Source organism: Haemaphysalis longicornis, unplaced genomic scaffold (assembly GCF_048455015.1).
Source record: "Haemaphysalis longicornis isolate Haplotype H1 unplaced genomic scaffold, Haemaphysalis longicornis Haplotype H1 scaffold_8, whole genome shotgun sequence".
Taxonomy (NCBI): Eukaryota; Metazoa; Arthropoda; class Arachnida; order Ixodida; family Ixodidae; genus Haemaphysalis; species Haemaphysalis longicornis.
In genome coordinates, this window is record NW_027526445.1 from 182,434,236 (window position 1) to 182,448,997 (window position 14,762).

General features: G+C 49.9%; 1 protein-coding gene across 1 annotated transcript; it reads left to right on the top strand.

Annotated features, from left to right (window-relative positions):
- The first annotated feature begins 24 nt into the window (after positions 1-24).
- Pabp (poly(A) binding protein) lies at positions 25-14,007 on the top strand. The gene is made up of 4 exons (XM_077680769.1): positions 25-722; positions 5,022-6,529; positions 7,504-7,809; positions 13,487-14,007. The coding sequence occupies exons 1-4, from the start codon at positions 530-532 to the stop codon at positions 13,553-13,555; spliced, it is 2,076 nt and encodes a 691-aa protein (XP_077536895.1). The 5' UTR covers positions 25-529; the 3' UTR covers positions 13,556-14,007.
- The last annotated feature ends 755 nt before the right edge of the window (positions 14,008-14,762 follow it).

Sequence of the window (14,762 nt, forward strand, 5' to 3'; positions counted from 1 at the left end):
CCCCTTTTCCATTGACGTCATCAATAACTACTTTCGCTGCTCAACACTTCTCCGCGTACTAAATAGTCCTTCATGAGACGGCCAAGAAACGTGAGGTTTTTAGGTTAAGATCATTAGTAACCAATTTTTTTAGTAACGAAAGTACGCTGTTTACTTGCAGGCGCTCTCCTAAATTATGGCGACCGCGCAGAACGTAAATGAGTCAGCGGAGTAATACAACGTCGCGCACATATATCGTGAGTGCAGCGATTTCGCCATTTCTTTTCCCGCATGACTCAATGGTAGGCCGTTCACGTGGGGAAAATAGTTAAATTCTGCGTACGCAACGCGTAAGTACAAAAAAATACCAAAAAAATCTATAAAACAGAAAAACTAAAAAAAATCGCAAAACTTTGGCAAAACCCTGAACTTGCCTCCAGGTTCAGTCGAAAAAATTGGTAACTGGCGCGACAGAGTTAGGGTTAGGCGGACTCCCAGCCCTTTTGACCACGACGGTGCTCTTCCGAAGTTGACCCTCTGACCGGACGTCATGAATCCAAGCGGACCCAACTACCCGATGGCCTCCCTCTACGTTGGAGACCTGCATCCTGATGTGACGGAGGCGATGCTCTTTGAGAAGTTCTCCACAGCCGGCCCCGTGCTGTCCATCAGGGTATGCCGCGACATGATCACACGACGGTCCCTGGGCTACGCATATGTCAACTTCCAGCAGCCCGCCGACGGTGAGTGCTAACCCCGAGTTCCCTTCTCGAGAGAGCCTCGGGCTTCTTTTTTCCGTTCTTAGTTGCCTGGCTCGCGATGGAACCAGTACGTGGTGCCAGATCAGTGACCCACATTTCGCTCATGGCCGCTGTCAAAACGACGTTCTGCGCCCCAACTCGGACGAAATTTTCCTCCGATACCATATTACACGTTGGTAGCACTTGTTGGATCAACCGAATCGCGGCGTGCAATTCGTTTCTGGGAGTAGGGTTGAGCGTTTAACGTCTAGACGTTCGATCGCAACGTGCGATCTGACGTAGCAGCTGGAAGCGCGCAGTGAGTGGGTGTTCGATTGAATTCCGAGATCACCGAGACCAAGGCCTGATGCTGCGCGCAGACTGGTTTCGGGGCCGATTCCGGCCTGCGCGATTTGCGAGGTGCTGGGTAGAGTGGAACGACACTCTCAACGCCCCTTTCGATTAGCAGCCGCTCTCAGAGGTCTCGTTCGTAATGCTGTTCACGGCGTGGTGTCAGTCCGAGATGAAATTGTGCGTAATTAGAATGTGGCTGATCGCAGTCTTGGTATGTGTTGCGTCAGCTGCGGAATCGGGAAAGGGAGCGCGTTGAAGGACGTGCACTGCATAAAAAGAAAGTGCGCTGCCATTTCGATATAACTCGCGCATTAATTTGTATCGCATTTTCAATCTAACTTCGAGCGCACGTCTCATAGCTCGGCTTCGAGCGGATGATTCACTGAGCCACCATGCCGACGAAACGACATGGCGGCGATAATGGCACTGGTTATCAGCACCCCTTTACTCCCATGCGCAGTTTTCGTTGGTGACTCAGAAATGTGACAAGGATAACCTCCATGTGCACTTCCTAGAAGCTCTCCTTTAGTTAGGCTGTCTGTAACCTAGTTAGTGGGGAAAATTTACAGCTAACAAAAAAGGCATGCTTCTTAGTTAGCCGGTACTTTTTACAAGCTGCCTCCCTTACAATTAGCAGTTGAAGGCAGTCCTTGTGATAAATGCGACGGCATTCTAAACTGCCGTCTACTGATAGAGAGTTGGCGAGATTTTTTTGCCGCCATTTTGCCATTTGTCAGAGCATGACTAAAGGGACACTAGGGGCAAGCTGGCCTGTGTGGGTAAATTAGGAGTCGTGATTGCAGATGCATCATTCACATTAGTAGCAGATTTTTATTAGCATAGAAAATGCCAAGAGTACAGGAACTAATACTGATGTTTCTTGCACTTTCCCGCGCTGCAATTTGTGATATCTTCAATCTTGAATGCGCAGAAATGCAGGATCGACGAACCTTGTTTATGTTGTTCTGGAACAGCGAGGCAGACACATGTATAGGCACGTTGCGCTGATGTTTGCCTCGCAAGCAGCAGCTCTGTTTTCTATATCCTGGTGGTTCGGGGGGTCATTTCTGGTAGGAAAGATGCCACGCATATAATGGACTCAGTTCGTAGAATTCGTATTACGTGTCGGCGCCCTGTCCTAGACGGCAACAGCCGGGATTATCAAGTCTCGCATTGGCGTTCACACAAAGAAGGCATCTAAGGTAACGTCGGGATAACAAGGCCGAGAAGGACGAATGGTTCAAGTGGCGCAGACGAAAATACGTTAGCTGTTGGTATGGTTGTGGACCAGTCAAGCTGTTGTTATGGTTGCGGACCAGTCAGATTGCAGATAATACAAATGGCAGGGAGGAACTGATGCATTCATCATGGCCGTCTTTACACCGTGTCTCAGTGTCAACCCCCATAGATCGTTGGCACAGCATGCTGCAGGCATTGGGTGATAACGGGTCGAGGAATTGCCACTCCTTTACCGATGCCCTAGCGTGCGCTGCAGATAACTTTAGTAGGAAAAGTGCTGCGCTCACAGTGGCCTCTGTCGGTGCAATGTGCTTATGGGGGATGGATCTTTGGCAGAGCTTGTCCTTTTTAAGAGAGCAGAGCTCAGGTTGCAAACTATAAAAACTTTAGAATAGGGTGCCTCACCGGTTTCAATTTTGTTGAAATGTCTCGTCTTGCGGCACAAGCACAGTCAAAATAGGGTACGCGGGAAAATTTAGCCTAACCTGCGGAATTTCCACCACAGCAGAAATTAACTTACATACACCAGGCAGCGGCAAATGCCAGATTATACTCTGTGACAACTTAAGAACGACACCGTAAGTTGCCGCTGTGCCTTATCACCGTAGCCGGATGTTTCTCCGCGTGGCGCAAGTAGGGCGTTACTAAGAATATTTTGAACTGGCGTGAGCTGTTCCCGTGATTTTTTGGACGTAATATGCTTTTAAACGACTCCAGTGACGACAAACAAACTGCGCGAGACATGGCAGACGATATCACGCGTTCAAAGCAAACCCCTTTCAAAACGCGCGCGCACTGACGTCACGGGTCCGGTGCATTGGCGGAGTGATACACTACATGAGGTGGTGCCGTTCTTGACCGGCTGCGCTGTTGGCGTGAGAGGCAGCAAACTTCATTGCTAAACCGTTGCGTGTGCATTTTTTTTCTAAGTAGAGCAGTTACGAAGTTTTTCCCATTTTTTCCAAAATATGTACTTTCGCTGTCAGCAGGGTTTGTTAAGGCAATTTTGGCTTTAAGCCTAGTTGAGCCGAAGTTGTTAGTGGGCGAGTTGTTGCATCTGTGGTGAGAACACATGCTTTGTGCGAAAAAGGGGGCAAACGCAAACTCTCAACAACTATTAGACAAACCAAATTTGTGAGTACGTTTTCTCTGGTTGCTCATGTGCACATTGTACGGTGATAGCACATAAGTGAAATCGTTGTGCAATGTAAATTCTAAAAACGTGGTGAGATGCAGCATCTCACGTTTGTGCAGAAGACCTACGTGTCACTCTGTCTCCGGTCTTTTTGAAATTGTGCTTGCACTGTCTCACCCTGTTTTCATCCCCCCCCCCCCCCCCCCCTTTTTTTTTTTGTGGAAAGTCTGTGCTCAGAACCTGCTATAGCCTTCCTGAAGTGGAGATTGCTCCTTGAATTTTTACTTTTTAACACTTTTGGTGCTTGTGGTGTCAATTGACACCATCACATAAGTCCCTCCAGCCCCTAGAGAACGAAACCAATACTACTAGCGTTTTAGTGAATTCTTCTTCAATGATGCCTATTGCAATTGATATCGCTGTTGTTTCATTTTAGTGGAGCTGCACGCTACAAAGAAAAAGAAGCTCTGGTGAAGACGAAATTATGACATTGAGGGTGAACAAAATGGCGGTTCGAGTTTTATTTCCAAGCTTGTAAATCTATAAATACGTGCCCTTTGAAGTTCATTTCTTGTTTGTAGGTTCATGTAGTCATTAAGTTTTGGAAAATATAGAAAAGTGATGTCTCCGCATGGCAAAATTTTGAATTGCCAGATTTCCTAATTAATTGCCCCCCTAATAAATCTGTGACTTGCACTTTGACCGCTTCTTTTTGTTGTGGGGCTTATGGGACCCTAAAGAAAGCACAGAAAACATTGTTTTGCTTGAAATAAAAAAATCAGGGCCGAAAGGGTTAATTTGAGGAGGGCAGGTGGGGACATGGATTTTAAAGGGGTGGAGCTTGATGGCAGACTTTGCAAAAATGCTGCCTACTGACATGGCGTTCGTAAGACCCGTTCTGGTGGGCTTTGGATCTTCGCGATGAAAGTGAAAGGCAACAAGAACAGGCATTTGGGAAAGACAGTGGGGATCGAGTAAAGTTAGGCCCCGGCGTGGTGTAGGCAGAGCGCCTAGAGCAAGTTGGGGCCCAATCTTACTGTCATAGCGAAATAGAAAGGAAATGGCACAGAGAAATAACAGCCTTGATAACTTCCTATCAAATGCTGCATTGTTGGCCGTTGGAACAAAAGCTAAAAAGGCTGCGAGACGCCTGACCTTTCAGCTAGAACTAAGTCATTTAGCCTTTAGTGCCTCTTTAATTGCCTTAATACGCGATGCCTCGACAATTGCAAAATGAGAGGCATAAATTAAACCCCCCTTTGTATTTTGTTGGTATACCCCGCCACAGGCCACCATGCGATTAGCTTGCAGAATTATGCATCAAATTCAGTGCCAGTTGTTTCAGAGCTTTGCTCCCTTGTCTGTGTCCTGTTGGCTGTTTTGGATTGGGCTTGCTAATCCACTGCTCGTGAAATTTATTCTTTTCCTGCTCTAGTGGTAGTTGGGTAAAACTAGGTATTATCGTATTAAGCGGTAAGGCAGCAGTGCTTGGTTCATTTTCATCGCAATCTGCTGTGTTCAGTTCCTAATCAAGTGCTGCAGTTTCTAAATTTTTGTTTTGTGTCCACTCGCAGCGGAGCGTGCCCTGGACACGATGAACTTTGACCCGATCAAGAGCAAGCCAATCCGCATCATGTGGTCCCAGCGCGACCCGTCGCTGCGCAAGTCCGGCGTGGGCAACGTGTTCATCAAGAACCTGGACAAGACCATTGACAATAAGGCTATGTACGACACATTTTCGGCCTTCGGGAACATCCTGTCTTGCCGCGTCGCCACGGACGAAGAGGCCTCGTCCAAGGGGTACGGCTTTGTGCACTTCGAGACGGAGGAGGCAGCCAACAAAGCCATCAGCAAGGTGAACGGCATGCTGCTGAACAACAAGAAGGTCTACGTGGGCAAGTTCATCCCCCGCAAGGAGCGCGAGAAGATGCTGGGCGACAAGGCGCGCTGCTTCACCAACGTCTACATCAAGAACTTCGGGGACGAGCTGGACGAGGAGAAGCTGGTGGTGATCTTCGAGAAGTACGGCAAGATCACCAGCTACAAGATCATGAAGGACGAGACCGGCAAGAACCGCGGTTTCGGCTTCGTCTCGTTCGACGACCCCGAGAGCGCCGAGCGGGCCGTGGAGGAGCTCAACGGCAAGGACCTGGGCGGCCGGGTGCTGTACGTGGGGCGCGCCCAGAAGAAGGCCGAGCGCCAGGCGGAGCTGAAGCGCCACTTTGAACAGCTGAAGCAGGAGCGGCTCAACCGCTACCAGGGGGTGAACCTGTACGTAAAGAACCTGGACGACGCGCTGGACGACGAGCGCCTGCGCAAGGAGTTCGCCCCCTTCGGCAACATCACGAGCGCCAAGGTGATGACGGACGGCAACGGCCGCTCCAAGGGCTTCGGCTTCGTCTGCTTCAGCTCGCCCGAGGAGGCGACCAAGGCGGTGACCGAGATGAACGGCCGCATCGTGGTCTCCAAGCCGCTCTATGTGGCGCTGGCCCAGCGCAAGGAGGACCGCAAGGCCCACCTTGCCTCGCAGTACATGCACCGCATTGCGGGCATGCGCATGCAGATGGGCCAGATGTTCCCGCCGGGCGGCGCGGGCGCGGCCGGCTACTTCGTGCCCACCATGCCCCACCAGACGGCCCAGCGGAGCTACTTCCCGGCCACGCTGGGCCCGGCCCAGATGCGGGCCACCCCGCGCTGGACGGGCCAGCAGCAGCAGCAGATGCGCGGGCCCGGGGGACCCCAGGCGCCCCAGGGGGGAAACCAGCCCCAGGGCGGGTTCCCCACCTCGCTGCCGTACCAGCGGCAGCCGCGGCCCTCGCTCGCCGCCCAGCCCCAGCGGGGCGGGGCCCTGGGCAGTGCTCGGCCAATCACGGGGGGCCAGCAGGCCCCACCCCAGCAGCAGCAGGCTCCTCCCCAGCAGCAGGCCCCGCCCTCGGCCCCGCGGGTGATGGGGCCCCGGCCGACTGGCCTGGCGGGACCCCAGGGCGCCGGAGGTCCGCGCCCGACCTACAAGTACACGCAGTCCATGCGCAACCCGCCGCAGGTGCAGCCCGTGTCGGCCCCCGTGGCCGCCACCTTCCAGGTGAGCAGCAGAGACTGCATTGCTTTAAATCGGTGCTTACAGCGCGAACAATTAGACAACGGACAAAGAGAGGGGCACGTGGGCAAGCGCCCTCTTTGTCCTTCGTATAATTGTTCGTACTGTAAGCATTAGGTCAATGAAGTACCATACTCTAATTAGTTGCATTACTGTATCTGGAGGATTGTACGGTTTTGCTTGGCTCAATGTTACGGGCCAAAGTTCTCTTTATGGAAAATCAGTACGCTGACAGGAAGTGAAAATCGGCAAGGCCGTGTGGTGGGTTCGCCAAGCTGTGCTTGGTACTCTTGTCAAAAAAAGTAAGCTTGTGAGGTTGCTTGGAGAGGGCCTCCTTGATAATCAGTCCTGGACCGTCCGCAGGCTGCCCGAGACACTCTCCAGCACTTCATTTCCTTATAGGATCTCTGGTCCAATAGCAGTGCTGCATGGTCTACGGTCTCTTCGGTACTGGTTAATCGAGGATGTTCACAGTAAAAAGAACGGTAGCTTTCCTGCAGTTGTCACCTTGACATTTTGGGCTGGTGCCCACAAATGGCCAGCTTGAGAGAGAGAGATAACTTCATTGGCATGGTGGGTGCTCTGACTATTGTTAGACACTGCTTGGCATACTTAGTGCTAGACGGTGGTTCTCGGTTAGAGGGTGTTTGTGAATTTCGCTGCACGTGGGGCACAGCTTGGGGTGTTGGGTCGGGTGAAGATTGTGTGGTCGGGTGAGGTGGGGGAAGGTGTTCGTTTGGATTTGAGCGGAGTGCTGCTTGATCCTGTCCTTGCAACTTGGGAGGACGATGTGGGAGTTCGGGTGGTTTTGTAGTGGCGTAGGATTTTGGAATAAACCAGCGTAACGGGGGCAGAGAAATCCGTTTTGGGGCTGTCAGCTCGGGGAGCCTTGAGGCACCAAGACTGGGACAGTTCTTTTGGCACGGCAGCCGGTTGCAACCGCTTATTCTCGAACCCAGGTGAGCGCCCAGCAGCAGCAGGCGGTGGCCGCCGCGGCCGCCCAGCAGCAGCAGGTGTCGGCGGCTGCGGCCCAGCAGCAGCAGCAGCAGGCCGCCGTGCACATCCAGGGCCAGGAGCCCCTGACGGCCTCGATGTTGGCCGAGGCCACGCCTCACGACCAAAAGCAGATGCTGGGCGAGCGCCTGTTCCCCCTGATCCACCGCATGTATCCGGAGCTGGCCGGCAAGATCACCGGCATGCTGCTCGAGATCGACAACTCCGAGCTGCTCCACATGCTCGAGCACCACGAGTCGCTCAAGTCCAAGGTGAGAGCGCCCGCCCCTCCTTCTTTGTGCCGAGTGTCGGTGCAGGCCGGCGAAGAGTAGTTGCTTTCCGCCCAAAGAGTAGGTGACACTGGGTGTACCCAGTGGTCTGTTCTGATCGTCGTAGTAGGTTCTACCAAAGCAGTTGGGGCACTACTGGTAGCCATCAAAACTATTTTCCATGTGGGAGGAGGGATTCGCAGCTAGTCGACGAGGTTGAACTTGAGATGGAAATGGCGGCGGTGGTGGTGGCCATCCAAACTACCTAAGTAACTCTAAGCATATAAGATAGTTCTGTAGCAGGAGATGGCTTAAACTGTTAGCGTGGAGCTAAGAGCCATTAATCAACTCTGAGCATATAAGGTAGTTCTGTTGCGGGTGATGCTTCAACTTTTAGCATAGCGCAAAGAGCTGTATGTAGCGATGAGGCCCTCCAAAGGACGGAGAATAGATGGCTTCACCGTAATGAATTGGTATTCTGCTAACATTGCTTATGCTTGAGCTGTGAGGAGGTACAGCTGTGGCAAATGTGCTCGTAAGAACACATTTTTGTGATACAGACTTGCTAAATAGGGTAGTAAGGAACCATATAGGGCCAGTTGGTATAAAGATACTGAAGTGTGAACAGTGCACATTTAGAACAAGGACATAGGAAGTCAGGGTGTCTAGTGACCGGGAAAAGTCAGGGAATTTTGAGCCACCGGGAAAAGTCAGGAAATTGTCAGGGAATTTTTCAATCAAGTAGTACCAGTCAGGTAAAACCACTTCGGGGCCTGCCCACACAGTTTTGGAATAGGGGAAACCAGTGTTGGAGGCCCCCAAGAAAAGTTACCGAACGCAACTTAATCGCGCGCGGCGAAAGCGTGAACCGCATGAAACGTTTTCTGCAAGCGAAAACGCGCCGCGCACGCTGACGCCGCCGCGGAAACCACCCGCACGGTGAGTGCCGAGCGGCAGGCGGCGGTACCGGCCACGGAGTAGTGCTTTAGCTCCAACGACCGCTTCTAAACGCTCTTTAAAATGCTACTCAAGGCACAAACGCACTTGCCTGTGCAGGAAAGGAGCCACTGCAGGCACGAAATTGTCGACGCGGCCGTGAAAATACCGCGCACGAATCGCGTGCAGAAACTCGCCATGCGGTTCATGCAGCTCGCACCTGGGTTTCTCTCCCACTTGCGCAGAAGGACGATGTGGGTGGTGCCCAAATCGCACGCACAGCCCGCTTTTTTTTTTTCAGCGAGTCTTAATTAAAAGGCAGCGCTTTTTGGGAGCTAATCTTGAAAGAACTTTCTTATGACATCAGAAGCCAGAATTACATACAATTTTAAAAGGCAGCGCTTTTTGGGAACTAATCTTGAAAGAACTTCTTTCTTGTGACATCAGGAGCCAGAATTGCATAATCAAAAAGGAACATGACATGGTTTAGTGTGAACCGCATGGGGCGGTTTCTGCTCGCGAAAACGCACCGCGCACGTCACAGGCGTGCTGACGCTGCCGCGGAACCACCCGCACGCTGCGCGCGGTGCTGCCGGCGGCGGCGGCTTAGACCGCAAAGTGGTGACGGGAGCTCGAGCAACGGCTTCTAAGCGCTCTCTAAAATGCCGCACAAGGCACGCACGAAGTTGCTTGTGAGGTAAAGAAGCTTATAATGTGGGCGAAAACGGTACTACAGTCGAACATGGATATATTGAACTCCAAGGGGATCGTGAAAGAATTCGATATATCAATAATTCGATATATAAAATACAGTCGAATCCCGCTACAACGAAATTGACGGGACGTGCGAAAAATTTCGTTGAAGCGAAAATTCGTTGAGGCGAAATCTGCCCCAACACACCACGGAAAGGCCAGAAAAATAGCCCCGTGCGTTTCCGCAACATTGGCAGCATAATACAATGTTTAGAAAAAGGAGTGACGCGCAATAACTCATGTTTATTCGGATAACAAACATACCAATGGTTATCTGTTTTTTTCACAACCCAAAGAACGCGTTACTGAGGGGGGTGAAGATATGCAGGCGCAAAACGTATCCTGTACGACAAGGCGTGTCCACCGAGCTGATTACTTGCAGATAGCTGCTAGGCCGTGGGAAGCCCCCCTCTCGCTTGTGGCAGGAGCAGTGCCGTTATCTTATCCTCTGACAGGGCACGGCAGCTACTGACCTTGGCAGGCAAGACGCGCGCGCTTGCATTTAACATGACCGCGCGCTCGCGACTAAGATAGGATGACTAGGCTTCAAGACCAAACGTGCAAACATGATTTTCGCTCTTGGCTATGAAGAATGGTAGAAGGAAAACGGCAAGGACAGCTGCTCACAACGCATACATGACGGCACCGCGCCAGCAGCGGAGCACATTCATGATTCATGCAATTTCAACTGGATACGGATTGGCTGTAGCTCTGGGGCTCCGCCTTGGCGAAGCGGGCCTGCGCCTCGTGTAAAGACGGCCAGCCACATCGTTATCACCATCAAGCAATGGTGTGCGCCTATGAGTTTTTTGTTTTGTTTTGGGTGGCGGTGTGGTCGCAACGCGCATGTTTTCGGTGAAACTAAGCGTCCTGAATGTATAAAAAGTTACAGATAGCTGGCGCTATGCTTATTTTATTGTAAAATAATTGTTCGAACCCAGCCCAAATCATCTAAAATTTCGTTGAAGCGAAAGCAAGCCAGACAAATGGTTCGTTGTGGCGAGGACTTTGTTGCATTGACTTCTATGGCTAGCTGACGGGGAATTGGAAATATTTCGTTGAAGCGGAAATTTCGTTGAAGCGGCGTTCGTTGTAGCGGGGTTCGACTGTATCAAGCGAAAAATACGGGGTAGGCGATCTTTTGGGTCAGGTGCGGCAAACTTCAAGCCCTTGTGGCTTTGGCAGACCCACATATGTATTCTTTATTATGGAATCAATAAACACTGTTATTATTATTAAACTACAAAACATGGCTGCACTGCCGACCAAAACTGCGGAGATATCAAGAAAAAAAATACCAGATGGACGAACTTTCGGCGCAGTTGCGGAAAGTACAAATAAGTGACTGCATCAACACATGAACAGATGATTTGCGTTTATTTTGTTCACTCATCGGTGTCAAGCCATTGATTTTAGGGAGTGGGTGACCTGTGGGTTTTTTTTTTTGGTAAATTGAATACAGTCGAATCCCGCTACAACAAAATTGACGGGACATGCAAAAAATTTTGTTGAAGCGAAAATTCGTTGAGGCGAAATCTGCCCGAGCACAGCACGAAAGGGCGAGAAAAATAGCCCCGGATATTTCCGCATCATTAGCAGCATAATACTATGTTTAGAAAAAGGAGTGACGCGCAGTAATGTCGTGTTTATTCACATAAGAAACATACCAATGGTTATCTGTTTTTTTACCACCACAAAAAGCGCGATACTGAGGAGAAGGGGAGAGGTGAAGAAATGAAGAAATGCAGGCGCAAAGCGTATTGCTGTACAACAAGGCGTTTCCACCGAGCTGATTACTTGCAGATAGCTGCTAGTTGCTGCTATCTATCTAGCAGCTATCTATCTATAGTTCATATCACAAGCTAGCTGCAGCACTGTGGAGGTTACATTGTTATCAATAGTGCGCCCACTGAGGGCGCCTAATCCGCCGTGAAGGGGGTCCTTAAAGGACACTCCCTTCTCCCCTCTGGCAAGTGGCACCGCACGGCCCCGGCGCCTTTTGTCGCTTCCTTCGCGGTGAGTTAGGCGCCCTGAGGGGGACAACAATGTAGCCTCCACAGTGCTGCAGCTAGCTTGTGATATGAACTATAGCTATCTAGCAGCTATCTAGATAGCTTGTGGCAGGACAGCGCCGTTGTCTTATCCTCTGACCAGGCACAACTGCCCTTGACAGGCAAGCCGCGCGCGCGCGCTTGTGACTAAGATAGGATGGCATGGGTTCAAGAATAAACACGAAAACGTTATTTATGCTTTTGACTTTGAAGAATTGTAGAAGGAAAACTGTAAGGACAGCTGCTCACAACAAACACATGACTTTACTGCGCCAGCAGCAAAGCACATTCGCGCGATTTCAACTGGATTCGGATTGGCTATAGTTTCGGCTTGGCAAACCTGGGCTGCGCCTCGTGTGAAGACGGCCCGCCGCATCGTTATCACCATCAAACAATGGCGTCCACCTACGAGTTTGTTTTTGTTTTGGGTAGCAGTGTTTTATTTATTTTATTTATTTATTTATTTAGCGATACTGCAGGCCAGTATTTTGGCCCTGGCAGGAGGGGCTACACAGTATACATACAATATAATGGAGATTAGTAACAACAATCAAGGCAACACGAAGACTATAGCAACATTCAACCATCAAAACTTACAATGTGGGACTCAAGCTCTTTCATAAAATCAGCAGATTCAAAAACCTCTCGTGGCAAAGAATTCTATTCAGACACATTTCGGGGGAAAAATGTGTACTTGTGAGTGTCAGTTCTGGCGAAAATTGGCGATAATGAGTATTCATGGTTATGTCTAGTTGTCCGTGAAGTTAAAGGTTTTATACAATTAAAAAGTAATAACTCAGTTTTCCCTACAAGACAGTTATGAAGAAACCCAAGGCGACTAACTTTCCGGCGAACCTCGAGAGTCAATACGTTGTACTTCTGCATCAACAAGGATGGCGAATCATGCCTTCTATATTTACCAAAAATAAATCTCATTGCCTTTCGTTGAACTCTTTCAAGCTGCATAACATCCTTCTTAAAATGGGGATCCCATACTTCAGCAGCATATTCCAGTTTTGACCGAACACATGTATTGTAGGCTAACATCTTACTACTAACTGGAGCATTTTTAAGTTTTCTTTTAAGGAACCATAGCTTGCGCAGGGCTGATGAAGAAATATCCAATATATGCTCTGACCAAGTAAGCTTCCTCGTAAGAGTAACACCTAGGTACTTATATTGGGAAACTTGTAATGTAGTATATAAGAACTAGGACATTTTTTCCTTGTGACCCATAAAAGTACAGTTTTCTCTGAATTCAGTGCCATACCCCAACGCATACACCAATCATCAATTGCCAAGAGTTTTTTGCAACCGGAAATGATCATTTGTGGATTATATTTTTTAAAAACAGCACAACCACCCGCAAACATACTTATGGATACATCAAGAGGCACTACATCCACCAAATCATTTACATAAAGAAGAAACAGCAGCGGACCTGCTGCTGACATGCAGCGGGCATGCGCGGTGTGGGTGCACCGCGCATGTTTTCGGTGAAACTAAGCGTCATAAATGTATAAAAAGTTACAGATACCTGGTGCTATGCTTATTTTATTGTAAAATAATTGTTCAAACCCAGCTAAATCATTGAAAATTTCTTTGAAGCGAAAGCAAGCCAAACAAATGGTTCGTTGTGCCGAGGACTTTGTTGCATTGACTTCTATGGCTAGCTGACGGGGAAGTGGAAATATTTCGCTGAAGCGGACTTCGTTTTAGGGGGATTAGACTGTATTTCACCCCTAAAAGGGGGCGGGTGATGTTTTGGAGGTGGGCGTTTCCTTGGAACTTTACTGTAGATGTCTTGTAATTTGACATGTAATCAAAATTGTTTTCTCTGCGAGGTGGCATTGTTGGGAGGCTAATTAGACTAGGCTGCTGTAACAGAGTTGTATTGGAGTGCCTCTAAATCTACCGTGGGCCCCCCGCTGTTCGTCCAGGTTGAGGAGGCCGTGGCCGTTCTCCACGCCCACCAGAACAAGGAGAACGTGGCCATGAAGAAGGAGTGAGCGAGGAGTCCGCCTGGCTGCCCCAACTCTGCCGTTCCTTCTCCGGGGGTCTTCTACACACTTGACGGGTGACCGGTGGCTGTGGCCTCGAGGGGGAGGGCAGGGGACTCTGAGGAGGGGTGCGCACGGGCTTTGGGGGGGTGTCTTGCACAGATCGCGCTCTTGTCTTTTCCACAGCGCGTTCTTTGTCTTCGCTGCAGATCCCCCTCTCTGCCTGTGTGGCACCCTCTTCCTTGCTCTCTCCATCTTGGCCTGCCACCGTCGTCACCCACGTGAACAGGCCCACCAGGAATCAGAGGGAAGGGAGCAGACCAAAAAAGAAGAAAAAAAGAGCAAAAGTATGATACGTGAAAAAAAAATCGCAAAAACCCTCAGCACATCGTGCTGACGCCCATTTTTTTTTCCTCTCCTGCTTTTGTGCATCGCAAATAAAGGACTTTTTTTTTCCCCTCGGAAGTGTATTGTTGTGGTCTTTGAAAGTGCAAGGTGACTGAGGTGGAAGGGCCGACTTGGGGCCGTCCTGTAGGTCGTGTACCTGCGGCAATTCTAAATGTACAAGACAGTAGAGGTCCTCGGCTGACCAAGTGTGTAGTCCGCGGTCTCCTTCCCATAAAAAAAGCTGAAAACACGTATCGGATTGCATCTCACGGAGTGGTGGGGTCCTTGTATGCCTAAGAGTGGGCAGGATTTGTGCAAGTGCCATTTGTTCAAGGTGTCTGGAAAGCAGGACCCTTAAAACAGCAGACCTGACTCCGGGGTGCGTGTAGACTAAAGTGACCAGATGTCCTGATTTAGGCGGGACACGTCCCGGTTTTGTGGCTGTGGTCCCGCTTTTGGCAGGAAATCTGGAAAACGGGTATCAAGCCCAGTGTCGCTAATGAGGAACTGGAGGAATGAAAGGGTCAAGAGAAACCGTTTGAGGATCTTCAGCAAAGAAGCACACATGACAGGACTAAGCAAGAAACTTGCGTGTTTCTTGCTTAGTCCCGATGTGAGCTGTTTTCTTGAAGTTACAGTGTACCAACAAACCTTTCAGTACACCCTTCTGTATTTGACGAACGGTGCGTGGACGTGCTTCAGTACTTGTTTACTTATTCAGCAAATAACGCAGCATTGCTTGTCGAACAAAGGCCGAAAGAACTACGACACGAATGATGCTTCAGCTGCAACAAAATTGCATTAAGCCTTAATGTCCAAGCTAGGTGCC

Bases quoted from the DNA above. Each gene is read 5' to 3' on its own strand.
- Pabp (XM_077680769.1), top strand. From the start codon at position 530: ATGAATCCAAGCGGACCCAACTACCCGATGGCCTCCCTCTACGTTGGA. The intron at 723-5,021 runs GTGAGTGCTAAC...GTCCACTCGCAG, and splicing joins CTTCCAGCAGCCCGCCGACG to CGGAGCGTGCCCTGGACACG. The intron at 7,810-13,486 runs GTGAGAGCGCCC...CTGTTCGTCCAG, and splicing joins ACGAGTCGCTCAAGTCCAAG to GTTGAGGAGGCCGTGGCCGT.